The 14,567-nt window shown below is 42.0% G+C and overlaps 1 protein-coding gene across 3 annotated transcripts in view; it reads right to left on the reverse strand.

Moving 5' to 3' along the window:
* Positions 1-14,567, reverse strand: part of LOC105838703 — a 290,257-nt gene that overhangs the window by 50,747 nt on the left and 224,943 nt on the right. For all 3 annotated transcript variants that reach the window (XM_036291750.1, XM_012684446.3, XM_012684445.3), the window contains exons 7-9: positions 10,199-10,519; positions 2,226-2,520; positions 1,537-1,682 (exon numbers count right to left, since the gene is read on the reverse strand). In XM_036291750.1, the coding sequence (XP_036147643.1) occupies positions 1,537-1,682; positions 2,226-2,520; positions 10,199-10,519 (762 nt within the window). The remainder of the gene's footprint in view (positions 1-1,536; positions 1,683-2,225; positions 2,521-10,198; positions 10,520-14,567) is intronic.

Genomic DNA, 14,567 nt, shown 5'->3' on the forward strand with positions numbered 1-14,567 from the left:
TCTTTGCGGCACAACGGAGACGACGATATTTTGTCGATCCGAAACGTGGAGGACAGCAGCGCGGACTGCATTCGTATCAGCCGATACAGCCGGCTGGATTGGGAGGATGCTCGACCTGGCGAGCAGCGTAGAGAGAGAGGGGGGAGAAAAAGAGAGAGAGAGAGAGAGAGAGAGGGAGAGAAACAACGGAATTCACAAGCCCGATACCCTCACTCGTAGACACGTAGGCAATATTAATCCGTTGCGGCGGTCGCAATAATTGCCGCCGCTTTTTATATGTCGGGCGCGATATCGCTCCCTCGGGCGCGGGCAATCGGGTCGCGCGGGACAAACGACAAAACGGCAAACGGGCCAGCGGCGAGCCACCGAGCCGCTAAATGATAAGAAAATACGCCGTTCGATCACGAGGTTGTCAGGCTCAACGGGTTTCCGTGACGCGCCTCGCAAGGCGTTCCCCGGGCGCAAATTGAATTTCTCCAGCGCGCCCCCCCTCCCCCAACCCTCTCTCCCGATCCCGATCTCTCGCTCGCGGTCGGCGAGTCGCGGGCGTGCCCGCACGCGAGCGACGATAAGCGAACGAAAATGACTTAGCGCCGATTCCACGGACCGACCCAACAATAGCTACACGCTCGGTGTAACTTATAAGTCGTTCGCGGGATTTTGACAAATAGTTCGAGCCCGACCAGTTCCCGATTTTCTCCTCGCGTTTCCGCCTTTTTTTTTCTTTCCTTTCCCTCGCTTCCCTTTTCTCTCCCCCCCCCCCCTTTCCCTCGACTCGTTTCCTCTTTCCCGGCTGATCCAGCCGCCTCCTAGTGTCGGCGCACTAAATCCTCGTGCCACGCCGCGCGAAAACTTTTTCCCCGCGAAGTTGGAGTTTTCTCGGGTTTATCGGCAGTGCGGGTAGTTTTTACTTGGCAACTCCTTTTTTCTCTTTGCCGCTCCTCTCACCCTTCCGCCCTTCCGCCGTCAGGTCGCTCCTTCGTTCTTTTCCCCGTCGGTGGCTCGTTCCCGGTCGTCTTTACGTGGATCGGATAAGATCCTACGGCCACGCAAATCAAGCGGAACAAGCGGCTGCGCCGATCGTCCGATCGCACGAGTGCCTCGCGATCGATACGATATCGCGGGAAGGATATTCCTCGTGCGATAGTAAGGTTTATCGAGTTACGTTAATCTGATAGTTTAGCAATTGCTTCATTAATATCTTGTCTAGGAATGATAACGGGGACCCGTATCGTTTCGTATCTTACGCTAAATGGCGACCGCCTTAGGAGATCGTCGAGCTCCGGTCAGAGAGAGAGAAAGAGAGAGAGAGAGAGAGAGAGAGAGAGAGAGAGAGATAACGTCGCAAGTTCTCCGTCGAAGTAATTTCGGTAGATCGCAAACAATCGCAATACTTTCACGTAGAAACGCTAAAAGATGCATCAGGCGTTTCAGTAGCGTGAGAGTTAGCAACGCTGAACTTTGTTGTCGACGAGACAACCATCGCGAAGATGGAAAAGCGCAAACTACAGGGGAACGAAGAAGAATTGTACTCACTGACTAAGGTGAGAAAAGGCGTACTGTGCTGCAGAAAATGGGGCGGGCTGCATGCTTCTTCCGGTCTAGATACCGGGATTCCCGTTTGCAGCTCGATCACGTGGCCGTCTCTCCGGTAGAATGTCATGCACATAAAACCGCTCCGACTGCAAAAAAAAAAAAGAAGAACATGAGGATCCGTAAAGATCGGGGGCGCCATATTCCATCGTTTTAATCGCGACTACGATATCCGAACAGATATTTACGGATGAGCGGATGCTTTACATAGATGAATTATGGATTTGCTCGTCAGTTTAATTTGTCAATTAATTATTCTGGATTCATGTAAAGATCGACGAATATGCGGCGTACAGTTCGCCGGAGATTATATAGAAATTCACACAAAAATTATTATAAAGCTCAAAAAATGGTACTTCTTTTATTCTTATATTAATTACAGAGCGATCTAATATTCAACTTATTATTGTTAAAAATACAAAGTTTTATCGTGATTTCGTCTTTGGTTAATTTTTTTAAATTGGAATAATAGTAGCATTTTTAGGATTAAAGAAACAATATGAAAAATAAGTACGTTCTCCTTTCTTTCTGCTCTAATATAAAGATAATTAAACTTCATATAAATACTTATTATGTAGAAAGTAGGATAATAAAGATAACTGAGATACGTAGAAATAAAAGATCAATCTTACCAGCCGACAGTGAAGTGTGCCACGAGCATCATTGTTATCATCTGCGCGCCATTCGACTGTTTTATGCTGTTGCAGAGGATCTTCACATCCTGATCCTCCGTCCCGAGCACGTGTTGCGAGTCTGTGGATCCGCTTTCGAAACTCGGCAAAGTTGTGTTTAGTCTGGCGACGTGCAGAGACGCGTTTCGCGGATGAAATGTGTAGGATCTGCCGAGGTCCAGAGTGTGCCAGGTCAATCCGCCGCTCGAGTGTCCAGTCAGCCAATTTGGAAACCGACATTCGCCCGGGGACGAGACTGAAATAAGAAACGCCGCATCCAATTGTTTAACCGTCGTGTATTCGCATTTAAGAATTGGCCAGTGTAACTGGCATTGTGATGTCTCATCGAGAAATAAATTTCTTATCTGTAGAATATTTTCGATCAATATACTTTTATTATTCTCAATGCAATCTACACGGAGAGAATTTTCTCTTGAAATTCACCTCAAAATCTAGTAATTGCGAGATAATGTGTGACCTCAAGGAATTTTAATATACTTTTAATAAATTTTACTATACTTTTAGTACATTTTACTAAAAAATATAGTAAAATTCCTCGAGGTCACACATTATCCCACAATTACAAAATTTTGAGGGTAAATTTTAAGAGAAAATTCTTTTAGTAAAATGTACTAAAAGTATAGTAAATTTTACTATACTTTTAGTAAAATTTACTAAAAGTATATTAAAATTCCTTGAGGTCACACATTATCCCGCAATTACTAGATTTTGAGGGTAAATTTCAAGAGAAAATTCTCTCCGCGTATACAAATGCATCTGTGATCTGTGACAAAAAGAAATTAATTCTACAATCCGTACACTTATTATCCCCGTTAACATATCTTTACTGGGGAAATTATATTTAAATGTGAGAATATTCGAACAATTAAAAACTGCGATTAAATTCCCTGGTTCGGTAACGCGCGACCGAGCTGGCGTTTCACCCCGGCGAAAATTCCAGCAAGGTGTTAGGTCAAAGGTGGATCTACCTTGGAACCTCTCTTCGCGCAAAACTCTCGTAAAACGAACGATTCTCCAGGTGATCGTTACGCGTCCCATCACGTATACGGGCGCGCTGCTCGTCGTCGTCCTCCGTAAAGGCCGCGGCTCCGACGTCGACGACGGCTGCGCACCGAATCGACCGACGTCAGTCGGCCGGCGCGACGCGCCGCGCCGTACCGTCGAAAAATTCGTCGCAGGCTCCAACACGGCCGCCCACCGTAAAGTCCTCCGTATCGCGGAACGACAGCCGATAAACCGACGACGTCGATACTCTCCCCCGACGGCGTAGGGGAATCGTATACCGGATATCGCGCGGTCCACCGACGAGTACGCCTATCCAGCCTCTCCATTCCCCCGCGCCCTTCCGTTTCGCTTTTATCCCACAATGGCGAATGCACTGACGATGCATCAACCCTCTCCCTCCCCCTTCCGCTGTGTGTCATAGGTTCGGCACCGTTCCACTTCCGGTCCGAGTGGGACGTAAAACCGAAGCGTCAGAAGAGGTCACCTCGATTCGCGTCGAGTGGATTCGCGGCGGTACATACGGGGGATATACGTAATACGGTCGAGGGTCGAAAGGTCGACCGATCGGGTTAAAACGGAGCCGCGCAGCGTATGTGCGGTCGGTTTTATGGCGTATAAAGGTATTGTTGCACGCCGCGCGGCAATGAATGGAAATAATTTAACGACTCGACTCCCGATAAGTATACGTTTTCGTGATGCCCACGGCCGGGGGGATACAAATTCCGTATCCCCGGGTATCGTATTAAAGTCGAGCGGAATTTTTTTTTTTCGCCCGTTATTTCAAGAATATAGGAACAATATCACTGTTATTTCGCTTCCGTCGTGTTATACTGGAATTAATAACGTTGATAAAGTTATTGATTTGCAGACTCGCGTTTCCTGTTTGATTTTTTCATTTCATTCGTTGATATTTATTGATTGGTCTATATTTTTTTGTTTTTTCATTGAATACCAGATAAACTATTACTTACGTAATATATTCATTTAACAGCGCACACGCACGAGAGTGAAAGAGATGTGACGTGAAACTTTTGAATTGCGTATCGCGTAAAAAAAAAAAAACAAAAGGTACGATATAACGTGATATCACATGTACCGGTGACCTATATCACGCTGTTTCAGTGAAACGCATTTAAATTCCCATCAAATGATTTATACTACAAATACAAATTACGTATTGTCCCAGTTTCATACCTTTCAGATTAATTGCAGAAAACTGTAAAATATAAATGGTACATGGCTTTCCTGCTGTGCGTCCTTTTAATAATATCACATGGCGAAACGTAAGCTCGTGTAACACAATAATAATGTCCTACATTTGCGCTGTCATTTTGGCAATGTTTTAGGAACTTCGTTTTTTCCGCAATATCTTCATAATATTAATTCGTGTTCGAGCTTTATTCAACTCGTTCAATAATGCAAAATCGCATATTTTCAAAGTTTTTGTATAACCGTTAATAAAAAATGTGTCTGTCATATTTCAAAAATTTTTAAATTTTATAGATTTTATTATTATGTTTGAATAGTTGTAAAATACTTGAACATAATTTTTTTATCGGTTTAATTTTTTATGTGCTCTTGATTTTTTTATATAAAAAATTGTCTTTTGTAACATATTTATATGCTAGTTCTATGAAAAAGTAACATTACAAATTAAACCACATTTTTAAACACATTTTTGCAAAAATTTACATTTATTTTTTCTCGTTAAATTATTTAAAATTGTAACAAAATAAATCTTTTTTGTTGCATAAATCATTTTAAACTAAATTTTTTATTATTTTCTATTTCGCAGCTAATTTTAAGACCAAAATTTGGGTCTTTAAAATTTTTGAGGAATAGAGAAAAAAGAATAAACCTAAAAGAATCTTGTACTTTATAAATTTTGCATTTAACTTTTAGAAAATAAAATAAAACCAAAACTTCTTAATCTAGAATCGTAATTGTTTAAAATAGAAAAGGCGATGTTAAAGTCACGTTGGCAATTAGTGTTCTTCTTTTTTCAAAAATTAAGTTTTCAAAATTAACACTGCGTTTGTGTGTGAAATATGTTGGCGCAACGGAGGACTATGCTGAATGAATTTAACTGCTCTGAATCGACCTACGTGCAAGTTTGAGCGAATTACAAGTAATTGTAATGCAGATAAAGCGACGGTAATTCGGTGGAATATGCGTGATGTCATGATTATAAATTTATATACGAATTAATAATTGAGTGGATGTATGCGCACGCACGTGCAGGGAATTACGTCGATTTCAACGTGTGCGAATATTACATTTATACCGTTACTGGCAATCGCGTTTGACAAACGCACGACATTTGTATTATCCACAATATATTTTTCTAGATATAACCGAATTGGGTTAAAGCAATTCGATCGTAATGATAATTCGAGATTGAACAGAGATAGAACAAAAATATGAATCACATAATCGTAAAGTGAACTGTAACACGTCTTTCGATCTTTGTATCTCTTTTTGTAATTTTTTATCTTTTTAACATTTACATCTACGTTCGTTTTTGTTACAACTATTTCTGTTATAACAATGTAACTCAAAGTTTTTTTTTATGTGATCTATATTGAATGTCCATTGTAGAAAAATGAAATGTTACAAATATTTGACGAATAATATTATTCTTTATTTTTTCTTTTCTAATTTAGTATACTTTTTATTTAAATAACTTACGCAATTTAATACATAATTATAAAATCATATTGTTTTTAATGTTTGCATAAGTTGTTTTTAATTTATACAATAGATTTAACAAATTTTATTTATATTACAAACTAATTTAAATTCTGGATGAATGTGCGTTATATATCTTTACCTAAATTAACTGTTAATAAAATCATGTCAATATTTTCCACTTTTCTTGGCTTGTTAATAAAGCTTCGATTAATATTTTCCGCAAAAGCTGTAAAAAAATCGCCACAATCGCCAACTTTTCATAACGATTCAAAGTAACGTTCCTACAACTTTTTTTTTTCAAACGGGTAATTGGAGCAATTTGTCCTTCCGTTCGCCTAACTACTTGACTCTTCTTCCAACCGAGTACGCTCTGAGCGAGTATCTCAAGTCGCAGTCTCGCAGTTTTCCCCAGATATTTACTTTGGCGAAGTAGATGCCGAGCTAATTGAACAAACTTCGGATCTCGACCGAGGCTGCGGACGCGGTTAATAGGGGCTCGCGAGTGTCAGAAGATGAGGGCGAGATACGTATACGCGAGCCGGGAACGGAGTGGAACAAAAGAAGTCCAGGCTAAGGCTCGAAGGGTAAAAGCGGCGAAAGGTTCAATGTTAATCCATTTTTCCGCGTCCCTTCACCTGGCTGCCCTCCCGCCTTTACCTCGCGCTTTTTCCTGAGACGTGCGCGGATCGTAATATTAACGGCGAAGCTTACAAGCATCCCCCTCCAAGCTTGTCTCCGACTGCGTCCTTAAGCCTCCCCCCTCTCGTCCCGGCCCGGCCCTTCTCCTCCACCCTTCGACGTTTCGTTCTTTCCTCTTCTTTTCTTCGCGAGAGTTTTATGCGCGTGTCGGTGACTCCTACTCGACTTAAAACGATTTGCCGAAGAAAGTGGCAATTGGAGAGGTGCGCGATGAGCGCGGCAAAGAGGCACCGAGAGAAGATAGATAGATAGATTGATAGAGAAAGAGGGGAGGAGGGGAGGAGACGGTGAGGGGTCGCGAAAATCCACCAGAGTGAAATCCGTTAACGAAGTTTGTTGTGAGACTGTGCGCGAGGAAAGATACGGGTTTGCAAACTCGAGAGTACCCAGGGCGGTGAAAGGGATGGAGACGCCAGACGGTGGCGGGTATGGACGGCCACGGCGGGAAAAATAAAACGCGGGCGCGGAAAAAGCCGTGCAAATATACTCTTCTTACTTGCGGAGCGCGTGTGTCGACACGTTCGATTAGCGCGCGTATGCCTGCGCGCGAGTGCAGTTTTGTTTCGCACGGAGAAACAAGTCTAAAAAGACAGACGGGGGGGGGGTGGTTTTGCGATTCATCATCGGGGGCTTTGTCATCGCTTGCGGGGAAACCCTATTATCACGTCACGTGAGCTTTATCATGCAAATAATAGCATTAATAGCGTTACCATCGATCTCCTTCAACTCACCCCTATTCTTCCTATTTTACCACGAGTGCAGCACGGTGGCTGCCGCCTGTATTTTTTCATCAGTCAGTTATGTAAATTTATGACGCAATGCGAGAGTTCCGGAATTTTCTTTGAATTTCCGGAAGAAACGGAAGGCTCGGTAACAATCATTGGGGAAGAGTTGCGTCCACTCGTGGCATTTTTTTTTTAAATATTTATAATTAAATTTATACGCAAGTGAACGTTAAAAACGTTAATATCCCGTCCGTTCAAAAATACAGCGGCAACGTAACGAAACGCAAACTCACGTTGGGATGGTAATGGCACCGCGTCGTGCAAAAGATTGGCTGTTACGCAACAATAACAATGGAGAATCGGTTATTTTTCAGTGGCGAAATAGGAAACCGAAATAGGAAATGGCCGCGTTGCTCGGCCACGTGCGACGGCACCAGACATACGGCGCGGGGGTGTGCAATGTACGCGCGCCCCCGATTTTAACGATCACACCTCGGAGATATAAGCGGCGACGGTAACGTCCGAACCCTGTTTATCACCGAACGCTTTTGTCCTCGCGCGATAATTTCGCCGGATATCGCGATAGCATCGCGGCCGCGATTCATTACGCCCGTGTATCTCGCTCTAACCGCCTGACCCACCCCCTCCGGACGCACTACAACGGCGAAATTAAGAAAACACGGGGGGTTATTTACGACTGCGAAATATCCCGCGTGTACACTTCGGATCAAAAGACTACGGGAGTAAGAGCCGGGGGTGATTACGAGATGTTGTTTAATCCAAGTTGTTTATTTATCTTCCGGGGCGCGAGAGAGGGGGAGGGAGCGCGGTCCTGGAAATTTTCCGCGGAAAACAGTGCGGCGGCGGCGGGTCAAACGTGAGGGTGGACAAATGTCGCCGATCGACGATGGGTATGTCTACTTCTGCCGGCGGTACTTCCACCGGTTTTAAAATCCGCTTTCATCGTCCTGAGAATTTCATATCTTTCCTTTCGCGATGATATTTATCAAGCGTAATGCGGGAGCGTGAAGCCCCGGTAATTATATATGAATCCATTAACGGAGAGCGAAATGGGATTGCGAGCCCCGAGATGAAAAGCGAGTAAGGCGGAAATGCACGGGCGGGGAGGCGCGGAGAAAGGGGGAGGAACGGAGATGTAGAGCGTGACCCGCCAGACGTCGTGCAAACACGCTCTTCTTATTCATGGAATGAAAAACCCGTACGTTGATTAGCAATTCTTTCAAGTATACGTTTACACCGCCGCCACCGCATTCCCGGCTCGCATTTTGCGAGTTATAATTTAATATTGTTGAGTGCCCCGCGGACATTCCGCTTAAGACGTTAGACGAGCGAGAAGAGCGCGAAGATCGTTTATGCAAACACGCGGCGAGGGATGTAACGTCACACGCGCGGCGACGATGACAGAGCGCGCGCGCGCGCGCGAGTTGTAAAAAAAAAATTTCAAAAATCCGACCGGATAGAAAATAACGATAAATTGAAACGTCCGCAACCCGATGGGAATCCTCGTCAAGCACGTATTTACACTGTAATAATTAAAATCTACGGGAGAGCGGTACAAATGGAAAAATTTTAACGACGGCGAATCACGAGGCTCTGGACGAGAGATACGAATTCGCGGATACGATTTATTAGCGTGCAATATCTCACGATAATTAAACATTTTTTTAACAGCCATAACTTTTCCATCCGCTAAATATCTGTGTTGTCGCGCGAAATCTTCAATGAAGCGCGCGCGGCCATTATTGGATATTCGACGGCGACTGAAGCTTTTGCTTACAGATCCTAAAACGCTAGTGACTAACGACCTGAAGGTTTAAGAGAAATATAGGTAATCGGCTTGTGAAAGATTGTTTTGCCTCGATGAGATGTGAGGGATGTACTCTTGACGCAGAAATAAACAAAATTAAGATGCATTCCTGATGCATGCCGTTTGAGTTATACTTTAAAATATACTGACTATGTTATACACTGAGGAAAAAGACATTAATTTGATTAAATTTTTCAATTTCTTAAATTTCTTCGATTCAATTCATTTATGTATTTTAGTCAAATATATAAATATTTAAATTAAAGTTCAAGTATTTTATTTATTTAAGTTAAATACGTGATTTTATACTGACAAACAAAAGGAAATTTAATCAAGTTAAAAAATTGAGTCGAATTAAGATTTTTTTCCCAGCGTACTATTTTACAACCTGACATCACTACAATATAAATTTATTTCATTCTTGTTACACTTATGTGTAAATTTTTACGGATCTATTTTCGTACATACCGATTCATATCCGTTTTCAATAATTAATCAGATAAAATATTTTATGAATATTTTCATTTATTAACATATCTCAAGATATCTACTTTTAATGTCGCGCCAAAGTTAAAGAACAATGAATTATGTAAAAAGTCAGAAAGTCGTATTTCTACCATTCAAATTAATTTGACATACAACTGGTGAATGAAAATCGGATATCCATTTTGTACACGTATTTCGAACATTTTTCAATGCGATCGATTCATATACGTAAAAATATATACATAATGACCGTTGTAAAATCAACATGTCGTCGCTCCAAAATAAACAAAAATGTTGTCAATATTTGTATGCAAAATATTAGAAAAAAATTAATAAAAGAAATCAATCACTAATGTTAATTTTAGCATCTAACATTCGCAAAAATCGATAAGTCATCTTTCAACGGGCGGGAATAGTTCAACAGTCATGTTATCGAATGACGGATGGGAGTTCGATCGTTAATGCATCATCGGACTCACCTTTCCTCAGGGTCATCGTGCGAGAGCCCTCCATGGGACTGAATAGACCGTTGCACGTCGCGTCGCCGCTTTGCGCCACCCGGTATACCTCGGCGGAGCCCTCGGGCACCGGCTCGCCCGGCATGGCGACTTCGTGGTCCATGGTGCCCATGCCCATGGCCGCTCTGTTCAGATTACCCTGCACCGTCGTCTGGCCTGCCTTCTCGTAAACGAAGCACCGGTATCGATCCTCGTTGCTGGACGCGTGGCCGTGATGCAGACGGCCGACTAAGTAACGGCTGCTGCCCTCCTTCCAGGTGGCCAGGCATTCCAGCTCCTCCACTGAAACGCGCGAAAGAGAATGCCATCTTGAGAAAAACCTTTCGGCGTTAACGGTAGTTCCGAGTTTCGCAAAGTCGTCTGTTCGCGTAAGGGATAGGAAAGTCTCTCAACGCCTTCTCGGGCGCGCGATGTGTCGGAGTGTCGCGCAAAACTCACGTCAAACACTATTCACATGTTTGGTCTTCATGGGTCATCTATCACTTACCTAATATGTTTTAATATTACTCTGAAAGGACGAGGCGTCTCTCCACGGACTTCTAAATTCAATACCTCGAGCCGATTCTTCCTCAGTGCCCAGTGAGAGATAGTACACCGAATCGACATCAATTCGACATCAAAATCATCATTTCGATGTCGATTCGACGTCGAATTGATGTCGAATTCATTATCGTTTCTCGCTGGGTGACTATTCGAGCTCCCGTTAAAACTCTTGAAACAGCATGTAACTGAAACTAGCAGCCAAAGGCAGTAGCCAAACGCCGAGCAGCCAGGGCCGAACGTGATATAGACGTTTCCAAGGGACACCATTCAATCAAACGTTAAAAATTCCCTGGTTATGAGATTTTCATTCGCGATCGTTATTTACTGTTTAGTGGTTTTTTAAATTGTTAATTACGTTAATCAGATAAATACAAGGAACGCTGTCTTTAAATTTCTACGAAAATATTTTTTGAAGTCTAGAACAACTTAATTAACCGTATATGAGAAATTTTTATGCAAATGCATTTTTGCAAAACATAGTTGATTACCAGAATAATGCAGCGACTTTTTTTGTAAAGTACGTTACCGCTTTTTGCCACACCCAAAGCCGACGACGAGGACGTAGCGGTTTCACGGCTCCAAACGATAAAAATTAATTTAAAAAATATTTATAACAATTAGGAAAATGCACGTGCTCTCGCGAACGATTAATCAGTCGATTGCACGTTACGGAAAGATATTTCCAGGCAAATATGGAGGAAATCGTACTATGCGTTTAGGCGTGAGGCGCAAAAAAAAGTCAAAATTAATTTTTTAAATGTTTATAACAATTAGGAAAATGCACGTCCTCTCGCGAATGATCGATCAGTCGATTGCACGTTACGGAAAGATATTTCCAGCCAAATTTGAAGGAAATCGTATTTTGCGTTTAGGCGTGAGGCGCGGAAAACGATAAAAATTAGTTAAAAAAATTTATAACAATTGATAAATTACAAGTCTTGTCGCAAATGATCAATTATGTATTATAATGACTAAACTCTATGCAAATTTTTTAAAGTTTATTAAAAATCTCATAACCAGGGAATTTTTAACGTTTCATTGAATGGTGTTCCCTGGAAACGCCTATATGACGTTCGGCCCTAGCCGCTCGACGTTTGGCTACTGCCTTTGGCTGCTAGTTTCAGCTACATTGAAACAGCCACCGAGCGGACCTACTAGCGTTTTTCTTTAATCCTTCGCGACAGCTCGGCGCGAAAGCTCCGCCGCGTGCGAAACTAGCGAATTGTCAACGGTGCGCCATAGCGACGTGTCAAGATCTGCTTAGGCGGGAGCACCGTGTGTTCTTGCACGGCGCCGAAAGCGCGTGTAAAGCATTTGAAACTTCGAAAGCGCATTTAGCGTTTCGAAGCGTGTTACAAGATAATGGCGAAGCACGGTTGCGGCCTGACACTGCGCGCTCCTATGTTTAAACTGTCTGGAGCAACAAAATTAAATGAATTTGAGTTTGACGCTCGGAGCGCTAAACGTGCTTTCGAAGTTTCAGGCGTTTTACACGCTAGACTCGCTCCTCTCGGTGACGGCCGCCACCGCCGCTCGGCTCCCGGTGCTCGATACACGTCCCAAAGTTTTATTCTGCGAGAGCGACTCCGCGCACGCGGATGAAACCGTCCGCTAGACAAAGAATCGAAAGGAAGGCTCTTAATGACTGCTCGCTTAACGGTCCTACTGCTCGAGACCGACTGCTCTTGGGTAAAGTCTTTCGAATGTACATTAAGCTTTAGATACTGCGGAAACTTTACAATATCTGCAGCAAACAACCGGCAATAGAGAAAGAGAGAGAGAGAGATATCATCATTGAATTCGCGCATCGCAATTGCTCTCATCGCTTCTATTAATTTTTTCTTGACAAAGTGAATTCTGTAGGGAGGCAACTGTCCGAATTTACTGTCGCTTTTTCTCTATTGTAATGATAATCGAATAAAAAAAGTATGAGAGCATTATTAAAAATGTTACACTAAGATATAAACATAAGTGAAAAGACATTCGGGACATTGACTGGCAGCAGTAAGGTTCGTATCTTTTGTTTCTATTTCTCTCATCACATTTAAATAGTCAATCAGCGCTCTTTGCTTTTATTTTGTGTATATTAAGGAGCTGCTGGAATTGTCTGTTTTATCAACAAAAAGACAGTAACTTTTGTTTCGCAATATCTTTTCATTTCTTTTAGATTTAGAAATCTTTCTCCAGAATAAAAGAATACGCATTGCTAACAATCTGTGGAGTGGAGTTTCTACCAAAATCGTAAAAAATTGTTAACTTGCTGTCACATCATAACAATGTTTGCTTAATATAAAAGGTCTACAGTTTGTACTTACGAAATTCGTATTCACAGACTAGTAGACGACGACACAAACAGTGTCGAGTTTCGAAAATTATATTTTAGTGCCTAATTGAGACGAAATTGCGAAACGAAAATTTAGGCTATATGCGCATAAAAAGTAGAGCAATAAAAAAAAAATATTTTTCATTCTCGATATGAAGTCCAATTCACAGATGGATATTAATATGTGTACTTTAATTCTGGAATAGAATTTCCAAATCTATAAAAGAAATATATACGAAATCTCATTAATGATGCGCACGAATGACTCTATTATACATTATCGACCCCGATCAAATTTGAGAGGCAGTCCAGCATCCCCTTAAAGATTTTACTTGAATAATAATAACGAAAAGGAATGTTTACTATATCAAAAAATTACAAAATGAGCATATCAACTGCCACTATGTGCTTAAAGCTGCAGTAATTGCGACGCAGTTACTCTGTACCGATGGTAATATTAAAACTACTATAGCCGCGCAGCAATATCGCGCGAGTAAAAGAGAAAATAATGCCTCCCAATCACCGGCTGATTTGCGCCCTTTGAAATACAGTGAATGACATTAATTGCTCCAGTTCGAGAATATCGATGTACGTCGTGGCCGGAACTTAATGTTCGATTTGGCCGAGTCGTTGAAGCAACTCTTTCGGCGTGTCCATTATCAGCCATTCGCAGGGACTAGAAGCGCCGCCGCGTAAAGAGGATTTCGATAGCGCTCCAGGAAACGCCATTGGAGGGACGGGCTCAATGCAAACGGTCCGAGAAAAAGCGGCGAAACGAAACGGGGAGAGGAACGTTCCGGACGGCAGGGAACATCCTCCAGCGATCGTAGACGGACGACCGCCATGATTTCCACGTGAAAAACGTTACCGCGATTACTGACCATTGCCCGTCGGCCATACTTCGATATCCATTTTCACTTCGCCGTTGGATTTTTATTCGTCGTGCGCAGCTTTAATGAAAACGTACATGTTTTAAGGGAAAATTCCTCACGAGAGCTGAATGATTGCTACATACGATATATGGTATAAATTTAAAATGCAATAATTAATTTATCGATGGGGTCAGGATTTTTTTTTTTTTTCAAAATTACGTTACACTTAAGTAACAAAAAACGCCGGCTTTTTCGTTTTCCTTAAAATATATTACAACGTATTACGTTTTCAATTTTGTACGTATTCATAAGCGAGCCCACTATTGCCGATAATATGCGATGAGCAAAGACAGACTTTCTTGCTTCGACTCGGGCGGCATTCTTTTCGAGGGAAATCTTCATGTTATTTTATAAGGGACAACTAGAACTTTTTTGTTTGAAATAAACATTCCGAGAATTTAAAAATAAATTTTAATCGTAACATTTAGTTAACATTAAACTCAGAATAATATTTGAATATATTTTTATAATAGAGAACTTTTAATTAAAAATCAATGTGACTTTATTTTGCGGAACTTAATTTAGCTCTCGC

Source organism: Monomorium pharaonis, chromosome 9, assembly GCF_013373865.1.
Source record: "Monomorium pharaonis isolate MP-MQ-018 chromosome 9, ASM1337386v2, whole genome shotgun sequence".
Lineage (NCBI taxonomy): Eukaryota > Metazoa > Arthropoda > Insecta > Hymenoptera > Formicidae > Monomorium > Monomorium pharaonis.